The sequence below is a fragment of the Conger conger genome, chromosome 4 (assembly GCF_963514075.1).
Source record: "Conger conger chromosome 4, fConCon1.1, whole genome shotgun sequence".
Classification (NCBI taxonomy): Eukaryota; Metazoa; Chordata; class Actinopteri; order Anguilliformes; family Congridae; genus Conger; species Conger conger.
The window spans coordinates 75,260,638-75,271,079 of NC_083763.1; the positions used below are offsets into that span (position 1 = coordinate 75,260,638).

Sequence of the window (10,442 nt, forward strand, 5' to 3'; positions counted from 1 at the left end):
GAATGACTAATTGATCCAGATCAGTTGCCCCATGGCTTGAAGTATGCAGACAGGAAGTGGTTTTACCAAGCCCTTACCCACAATGCACCCGTTTCCTGTTTCACAGTGAGGCGACAGGAGTGATGACATCGCTGTCAATGAAAAGTGGAAGCTTCCTGATCTTTTGTGATCTTGTTTTATTGACTTCCCTTAGTTCTGCTTCCCGTTTCGCTCTCTGCCCCCGTTAATTCTGCTCAAGTTATTTCGCGGTTGTGGTGGAGAAGCGCTGCTGAAATCTGTCACTTCTGCCTTTAGAAAATGTGCCAAAAGCCCCCGCTAGCTTCCCTGTTACCCTGCTGTGCACATGTTGTCTTCATGTTCTCCGAAGTGACGGTCAGAGTTTCTCAAACCGCCATTCTGTATCTATTCATGTTGTGACAGTGTTGCACCTCCGCACCAGCAGGGGGCAGTCTGATGTAGAGTGTAGCAGCAACTGCTGGCATTGTAGACCGGAGGTTATGTTGCAGTACTCAAAGCTCCTTCTCTCAAGCGTCTCTTGCATTTGAGAGCGTCATTTGTTCTCGGAAAAGGAAAACAAAATGTCCTCCTGAGTACACTGCCCCACGACCGTTCTCTGCTAAACACTGGGGCTAAGAAAGTCAAGATACTTTTATTTATTTTTGTAATTGTGGCATTGTATATAACTGTTGCCTTATCATCACATTCAAATTGTGCTTTTTTGGGTCATTAAAAAAAAAAAAAAAAAAAAAAAACTATATAAAAATTTAAAAAAACTTATATTTATGTACTGTGCCATCATTGTAGGTCCTGTGTGCCAGAATAATACTTCTAGATGATTCCAAGGTCAGATCCCCCCCCCCCCCCATTTATGAGCATGTGGGTGGTATGGTGGTAGATATCCAAGCTGCAATTTAGAAGACAAAATGGTAGCATCCCTCTCCTCTCTCTCTCTCTCTCTCTCGCTCACACACACACACACACACACACACCAGTTTTCAATGTTCGAGGATGTTCCCTTTACTTCGTTTAGCCTGGATAGTAGCATAGAGGAGTAAACCTATTTAATCTCTCTCTCTCTGGTTAATAGCTTGTGTAAAAACCGAAGGGGAGAAAGGCGAGCACTAGCGTTGGACAAGCTGAGTCGCCGTGCTCTAAAAGTGCTGAGATCGTCATCAGATCAGTTTGTTTCCGATGTGGGATTTCTTGCTTGCCTCGAGGTAGAACTGTCTGTGTAGAGTACAACTTGCAATACTTGAATGTACAACCCTTCCTTCAAACTGCAGGGTTGAATTTTTGGGCAGATGTGGACATTTTAATAAAATACCTTCAAATATGAACGCATTCGTTGTTTTTTTATGGTTTTAGATGGCACTATAATAGGTTAATATGTACTGAGTGAATTATATGGGTATGTGATGCTTTATATGGGTATGTGATATGTGATATTGCGCTGTACTTGCCCGTGCGTGTGTGTTTGTGAGTGTATATGTGTGTGTCTGCATGTGCATGAGTGTACATGCATGTGTGTACGTGTGAGTACATGCATGTGTGTGTGTACGTGTGAGTACATGCATGCATGGTGTGTGTGTATGAGTAGGTACATGCATGTGTGTACGTGTGTCAGTGTACACGTGTGTGCCTGTGTGTGTGCATGAGTGTGTACATGCATGTGTGTGTGTACGAGTAGGTACATGCATGTGTGTGTGTACGTGTGAGTACATGCATGCATGGTGTGTGTGTATGAGTAGGTACATGCATGTGTGTGCGTGTGTCAGTGTACACGTGTGTGCCTGTGTGTGTGCATGAGCGTGTACACGCATGTGTGTGTGTGTACGTGTGTGTGTGTGTGTGTGTACATGTATGCGTGCATCTGTGTCGGGGTATATATTCATTTGTGCTGTTCTTGCCAAGAAACCCATTTCCCTCGGCATATTCAACCAGGCTAAATAAAAAGCAAAAACACACAATTTTATTTGATTTGATTTTGAAAAGGTCCACACAGACACCTCCACTGCAGCAGCACCCAGGCTCACGTGCTCTTCACCAACGCCTCGGGTCAGGAGCGGGTCAGGAGCGGGTCAGGAGCGGTCTGGAGCGGGTCAGGAGCGGGTCCACTCTCAGATCCTCACAGGATCAGGGTAGAGCACTGAGGTACTCCAGGACCCGGGCTGCCTACCCCTGGTCTATAGTCGTGACTGATATTCTCCTGAGTCGTTCGCTTTTACTGTGGGTCTGACTGACTGCCGCAAGATTAATTAAATGTAACATTAATTTGAACAACCTACATTACATTTCATTTAGCAGACACATCCAAAGCAAACCTGCCTCATTTCACCATCCAGGGGAAACCCTATTCTTTAATGTCTATTATTATTATTATTATTATTATGTTTGCAGTATTTTAATAAGTGTTTTTAGCGTAACTTTCTTGCACAAGACTGCTCTTTCCTTTAATATGACCAGCTATTAATGTAATTTCTGAGATACCAGGTTATTAGTACTGCAGTTATGGACTCTTAAATACACCTCATCTTTCTGTGTGTGTGTGTGTCTGTGTGTGTGAGTGGGTGTGTGTGTGTGTGTGTGTATTGTAGCAGTTATAAAGCATAATGGCTTATAACACGCAGTAACCCTGACGTAATAACATTTAAATGTCATGAGGATCTCCTCAGAAAAAGTGATGTTATTTTCCGACCTTTCTCTTTTGTCAGCTATAAAGCTTGGTTTTTTTAAAGTATGCCCAGCTGGAAAAAACTGCTCAAGCTAGGTTCTGAAGCAGCTGCTGCCTGCGAGCTGGTTGACCAGTTCAGACCAGCTCCCAGCTCTACATGGTTTAGCTGGTTGACCAGTCCAGACCAGCTCCCAGCTCTACATGGTTTAGCTGGGTGACCAGTCCAGACCAGCTCCCAGCTCGACATGGTTTAGCTGGGTGACCAGTTCAGACCAGCTCCCAGCTCGACATGGTTTAGCTGGGTGACCAGTTCAGACCAGCTCCCAGCTCGACATGGTTTAGCTGGGTGACCAGTCCAGTCCAGACCAGCTCCCTGCTCGACATGGTTTAGCTGGGTGACCAGTTCAGACCAGCTCCCAGCTCGACATGGTTTAGCTGGGTGACCAGTTCAGACCAGCTCCCAGCTCGACATGGTTTAGCTGGGTGACCAGTTCAGACCAGCTAGACCAGCTGAAAATTGAGCAGCTTGTTGACAGTTGCAGAGAATAATATTATTATTATTATTATTATTGTTATTATTATTATTATTATATGTCATATATTATATGGCTGACAGTTGCAGAGAAGTTGCAGAGAAGGCCATTCTTTATTATTATTATTATTATTATTATTATTATTATTATATATCATGTATTATATGGCTTGCAGTTGATTTGACTAAGCAGGAGACAATCCTCCCCAGGAGCAATGCAGGGTTCAGGGCCGTGCTCAAGGGCCCAACGACTGTGCGGATTTTATTGTGGCTACTCCGGGGGTTTGAACCACCGACCTTGTGTGTCCCAGTCATGTACCTTAACCACCACGCTACAGGTCCCAGTCATGTACCTTAACCACCGCGCTACAGGTCCCAGTCATGTACCTTAACCACCGCGCTACAGGTCCCAGTCATGTACCTTAACCACCGCGCTACAGGTCCCAGTCATGTACCTTAACCACCGCGCTACAGGTCCCAGTCATGTACCTTAACCACCGCGCTACAGGTCCCAGTCATGTACCTTAGCCACCGCGCTACAGGTCCCAGTCATGTACCTTAACCACCGCGCTACAGGTCCCAGTCATGTACCTTAGCCACCGCGCTACAGGTCCCAGTCATGTACCTTAACCACCACGCTACAGGTCCCAGTCATGTACCTTAACCACCGCGCTACAGGTCCCAGTCATGTACCTTAACCACCGCGCTACAGGTCCCAGTCATGTACCTTAACCACCACGCTACAGGTCCCAGTCATGTACCTTAACCACCGCGCTACAGGTCCCAGTCATGTACCTTAACCACCGCGCTACAGGTCCCAGTCATGTACCTTAACCACCGCGCTACAGGTCCCAGTCATGTACCTTAATCACCGCGCTACAGGTCCCAGTCATGTACCTTAACCACCGCGCTACAGGTCCCAGTCATGTACCTTAACCACCGCGCTACAGGTCCCAGTCATGTACCTTAACCACCACGCTACAGGTCCCAGTCATGTACCTTAACCACCGCGCTACAGGTCCCAGTCATGTACCTTAACCACCGCGCTACAGGTCCCAGTCATGTACCTTAACCACCGCGCTACAGGTCCCAGTCATGTACCTTAACCACCACGCTACAGGTCCCAGTCATGTACCTTAACCACCACGCTACAGGTCCCAGTCATGTACCTTAACCACCACGCTACAGGTCCCAGTCATGTACCTTAACCACCACGCTACAGGTCCCAGTCATGTACCTTAACCACCACGCTACAGGTCCCAGTCATGTACCTTAACCACCGCGCTACAGGTCCCAGTCATGTACCTTAACCACCGCGCTACAGGTCCCAGTCATGTACCTTAACCACCGCGCTACAGGTCCCAGTCATGTACCTTAACCACCGCGCTACAGGTCCCAGTCATGTACCTTAACCACCGCGCTACAGGTCCCAGTCATGTACCTTAACCACCACGCTACAGGTCCCAGTCATGTACCTTAACCACCGCGCTACAGGTCCCAGTCATGTACCTTAACCACCGCGCTACAGGTCCCAGTCATGTACCTTAACCACCGCGCTACAGGTCCCAGTCATGTACCTTAACCACCGCGCTACAGGTCCCAGTCATGTACCTTAACCACCGCGCTACAGGTCCCAGTCATGTACCTTAACCACCGCGCTACAGGTCCCAGTCATGTACCTTAACCACCGCGCTACAGGTCCCAGTCATGTACCTTAACCACCGCGCTACAGGTCCCAGTCATGTACCTTAACCACCGCGCTACAGGTCCCAGTCATGTACCTTAACCACCACGCTACAGGTCCCAGTCATGTACCTTAACCACCGCGCTACAGGTCCCAGTCATGTACCTTAACCACCACGCTACAGGTCCCAGTCATGTACCTTAACCACCGCGCTACAGGTCCCAGTCATGTACCTTAACCACCGCGCTACAGGTCCCAGTCATGTACCTTAACCACCGCGCTACAGGTCCCAGTCATGTACCTTAACCACCACGCTACAGGTCCCAGTCATGTACCTTAACCACCGCGCTACAGGTCCCAGTCATGTACCTTAACCACCGCGCTACAGGTCCCAGTCATGTACCTTAACCACCGCGCTACAGGTCCCAGTCATGTACCTTAACCACCGCGCTACAGGTCCCAGTCATGTACCTTAACCACCGCGCTACAGGTCCCAGTCATGTACCTTAACCACCGCGCTACAGGTCCCAGTCATGTACCTTAACCACCACGCTACAGGCCGCCCATTCTGCACGTTCTCCGGGCCCCGGTCACAGCTGATTCGGGCTTACACCCCTGACACGCCCGCCAAAACCGGAGCAAACGTCCCTCAGAACCTGTCGCACACCGTTGTGAGGGAGCACACGTATCTCTCAACCTGGAAACCGTATTGTCCAATCATACGAATGGCCATTCATTACATTACATTACATTATTGGCATTTTGGCAGACACTCTTATCCAGAGCGACGTGCAGACTATCACATTAGACAATCCTCCCCTGGAGCAATGCTGGGTTAAGGGCCTTGCTCAAGGGCCCAACGGCTGTGCGGATCTTATTGTGGCTACACCGGGGATCAAACCGGCGACCTTGAGGGTCCCAGTGATGCACCTTAACCACTACCCTAAAGGCCGCCCAGTCCTAAAATGAGCATCTCTCACACGGAACTGGTATAGTAGCTCAGCTCGGCTGCACAGTAAGCAAAGAAGGACCTGCTTACTGCTGGAAAAGACTCTGCAGACAACAAACCGCATGAACCATTTAAGACAGACAGACCAAGATACATTTGTTTTTGTAATTCCTTCGTAAGTAGTACTGTAAAATGAAGACTGCTGGCAGAACCTGCAGAATGTTCTGCCCAAACCACTAACAGAACTTGCACATCGTACCCGCACAGACTATTACACCTTCCCTGTCTGTTAGCCTCTCTGCTTTTCCCCTCTGTGAACAAACCCAAAAATACAGGAGGGAAACCATCAGTAACACAAGACACTGGTAATGGCTAACCACAGTGCCTCCTAACACAGGACAGTGGCTAACGGCTAACCACAGCATCTCAGTAACACAGCACAGTGTCTAATGGCTAACAACAGTGCCTCATAGCACAGCACGGTGGCTAATGGCTAACAACAGTGCCTGATAACACAGCACAGTGGCTAATGGCTAACCACAGTGCCTCATAACACAGCACAGTGGCTAACGGCTAACCACAGTGCCTCATAACACAGCCCGGTGGCTAACGGCTAACCACAGTGCCTCATAACACAGCACAGTGGCTAACGGCTAACCACAGTGCCTCATAACACAGCATGGTGGCTAACGGCTAACCACAGTACCTCATAACACAGCACAGTGGCTAATGGCTAACAACAGTGCCTCATAACACAGCACAGTGGATAATGGCTAACTGCAGCTCTGCAGTAGCACAGCACAGTGGCTAACAGCAGTACCTCAGTAACATGCTAGCACAGTGAAGCTAACACTTAACCGCAGTGCCTCATTAACACAGCGCTGTGGCTAACGGCTAGCCACAGCGACTCAGTAGCACAGCATAGCTGCTAACGGCTAACTGTAGCGTGGCACAGTGGCTAAGGGCTAACCGCAGCCTCTCGGGAAATTAAAGTCAGTGAACACCAAGCAGGCTAACACTGGCACTAGAATCTAGTACGATACAGACATACAATAGCACACATATATATACACACACACACTGCTTCACACATCATTAATGAAAAGGTCCACTGTACAGAGCAAACTATATCATTTCCTCTATGACCACCAACCCCTACAATACACAACAATATATAGGCTGGGATGGGGATTGCTGGGACAGTGACACAAGTTGAGGTCACATGACAGTGAGTGGGTAGTTATGGGGGGGGGGGGGGGTTGTCATATTGTCTCCTGTGATTGGTCAGTGGAGGTCACAGGATGGTGAGCACCCCCCAGTGGCAGTGTTGTGGGTGGTTGGATGGATTGTCATATCAAGTCCCCTGATTGGTCAGTGGAGATCACATGGTGGTTACCCCCCTTGGTGGCTTATGGGGGGAGGGGGGGGTTGTCATATCGAGTTCCGTGATTGGTCTGCGGAGATCACATGATTGTGACCCCCCCTCCCACCCGGCGGCCATGGGGAGGGTCACCGTATCGAGTCCCGCGATTGGTCAGCGTAGGTCACATGATGGTGACCCTCTCGGGGGAGACGTGGGCGGCGGCGGCCGAGCCCCGCGGGTCGTCACGGCGACGCCGGCAGCCGTCCTCCGAGCCGCGGCGGATCCGCCGGAGCCTCCGGCCCACGCAGGGCAGCAGGAGGACCGCCTTTCCCACGATCACCGTCACCGGCAGCACCAGCGCCACCACGAAGCTGGGCGGCAGGTAGAAGCGGTAGGACTCCGGCTGGAAGGCCCGCCTCCAGCCGAACAGCAGCGCGTGGAAGGTGGCTATGAGCAGGGCGATGTAGCCCAGGGTGGACTGGGAGAGGGGGAGAGGGGGAGAGGGGGAAAGAGAGGGGAGGAGAGGTGGAGAGGGAGAGGGAGAGGGAGAAAGAGGGGGAGAGGGAGAGATTGTGGGGGAAAAGAGGGAGGGGGAGAGAAGTAGAGAGGAAGGGAAGCAGGAAAGTCAAATAATATATACTCTTAAAATATACTTTTTATTTTTGCAATGCTCACCTGTGCTGAGATCATTGCTGTTGAAACAGTTTGTGTCTGTTTGAAGGTGCGGTGTTAGGGGGCCGATTGTCACCTGGATGAAGCTGAACTCACCTGGTTGAAGCTGAACTGAAGCTGAACTCACCTGTATGAAGCTGAACTCCCTCCAGTTGAGGGCGCTGTTGACAGAGGGGATGGAGGTGAGGGCGAGCAGGGAGAGCAGACCCAGGCTCATGATGCCGAACGACAGGTACATCTCCACCCGCCACACCTCCTCCTCATTCCACGAGCTCTCCACATCCGCACGCACCTGAGGGAGGAGGAGCGTGAACGCGCATACACACACACTCACACACACTCACACATACACTCACACATACACACACACACACACACACACACTCACACTCACACATACACTCACACACACACTCACACACACTCACACATACACTCACACATACACACTCACACACACTCACACACACGCCCACACACACACACACACACACACACACACACTCACACACTCCCACACTCACACACACTCACACACACGCCCACACACACACACACACACACACACTCACACACTCACACGCCCACACACACATACACACAGATTCTAGGTGTGGAATTTCTATGAATAAAATTATAATTATTATTATTATTATTATTATTATTATTATTATTATTTTGCTTCACTTTTCACAAAATCACTTTATATTTACAATATATCTGCCTTCTGTCCCCTCTCATGTAATTTCCTGAACTAAAACCAGGTGGGGCTGAAGGATGAACAGGACAAACATCCACCTCCACCTCTCAGGCCAGAACAGTGAAACACGGGAACAGGCCGAGAGCGCACGCAGACGTGTGTGGGATGCTCCCCCCCGGTGAACGCACAGGACGGGGTACCTGCTGGAAGGCCGTGTTGAGCACCAGGTACCTCTCGGACCTCCGGAGCGGCAGGCAGAGGCTGTAGAGCACGTGCACACCAGCGAAGAAGAAGCTGAGGAGGCCGAACTGCTTGCGGCACTGCAGCCAGTCCTCCAGCCAGTGGGGGAAGCGCCGGTACTTGGTCCTGTAGTAGAGCTGGTGCCCAGCGGCCAGCAGGCCGGCCAGGTACACCAGCGCCAGCAGGGTGATGGCCACCACGGGCAGGGTCTTGTTGACGATCTCCACGGGGATCTTGTAGAAGTTGCTCTGCTGGCTGCGGACGTAGGGGTGGACGATGTCGCGGACGAAGGAGTAGATGAAGAAGAGGATGGAGAGGCTCACGGTCGCCAGCACGGGGCCCCTCCAGGGGCTGAAGAGGTGCAGGGGCATGTTCTCGATCTCCCGCGCCGACGACAGCGTCCCCATGTCCACCGGCACGAAGTGCAGCCTCCGGGCCAGCTCTGCCACCTGCTGCCGAGCCTCCACCGAGTTACCGCACACGTACACCTGGAGACAGGTAAGAGTTACCGCACACACACCTGGAGACAGGTAAGAGTTACCACATGTACACCTGGAGACAGGTAAGAGTTACCACACACACACCTGGAGACAGGTAAGAGTTACCACACACACACCTGGAGACAGTACTGTAAGATAAGCACCCGAGTTACTGCACACACACACACACACACACACACACACACATCTGGAGACAGAGGAGAACCAGTTGAGGTCAACATTTGTTTTCTAGCCTCATCATGTGCAGTTTTAGATTGCTCCGATTAAGCATTGTGAACCGGTGTATTGAAAGCGCTTGCCACATGCTTGCATTTCAGTGTAAAAATGACAGGTTATTTTGAAAAGCTACACTTCCCCTTTTGGGTTGGATACAAAAGCCGTAGGCGGAGAGTTCACTTCTCTCTGAATAATCTTGCATGTATGACGCAGTCAGAGAGACAGGAGCCGAGCCGGTTCCCAGCAGGAGGCCCACAGCTCCTCCTGTCTGTATCAGGACAGCGCTCTCTAAATTTAGCTCAGGCTACAGCGTATTGTCATGCATCTCACGGCGGTGAGATATGAGGGTGTTCGAGATAAAGAGCAGTATCTGTTGTTTTTTTTACCCATGGTGCATTGCACGCCCGCCGTCAGAGTGTTTTCACAGGGCAGCGGAGTGGGGGGCGGGGGCAGGGGGCGGGGGCATCTCCCTGACCTTCCAATCCTAAAACTCTTCGGCCCCCTCCCTCTCCGTCCTTCACCCCAATGACTGTCCTTTTGGGGAATGTCACAGACCTGAGGTTCTGCAACACATCCCTCCAGCCATTAACCTGTATATCAGCCAGCATTTCAGTGCTCTCTCTCTCTCCCTTTCTCTCCCTCCCCCTCTATTTTTTCTCTCTCCCTCTCTCTCTGTCTCTCTCTCTCTCTCCCTCCCTCTCTCTCTCTCTCCTCCTCTCTCTCTCTCTCTCTCCCTCTCTCTCTCTCTCTCTCTCTCTCTCTCCCCCTCTCTCTCCTTCTCCCCTTCCCTCCCTCTCTCCCTTTCTCTCTCTCTCTCTCTCTCTCCCTCTCTCCCTCTCTCTCTCTCTCTCTCTCTCTCTCTCCCCCCTCTCTCTCTCTCTCTGTCGGTCTGTCGGTCAGCGAGTTATACAGAAA

At 50.7% G+C, this 10,442-nt stretch overlaps 1 protein-coding gene across 1 annotated transcript in view; it reads right to left on the bottom strand.

Annotated features, from left to right (window-relative positions):
* Positions 1-5,987: 5,987 nt before the first annotated feature.
* LOC133126731 (metalloreductase STEAP2-like) overlaps positions 5,988-10,442 on the bottom strand; it is a 6,329-nt gene continuing 1,874 nt past the window's right edge. Inside the window, exons 3-5 of the mRNA XM_061239069.1 lie at positions 8,772-9,299; positions 7,999-8,163; positions 5,988-7,677 (exon numbers count right to left, since the gene is read on the bottom strand). Coding sequence (XP_061095053.1) covers positions 7,381-7,677; positions 7,999-8,163; positions 8,772-9,299 — 990 coding nt within the window. The 3' untranslated portion in view covers positions 5,988-7,380. The remainder of the gene's footprint in view (positions 7,678-7,998; positions 8,164-8,771; positions 9,300-10,442) is intronic.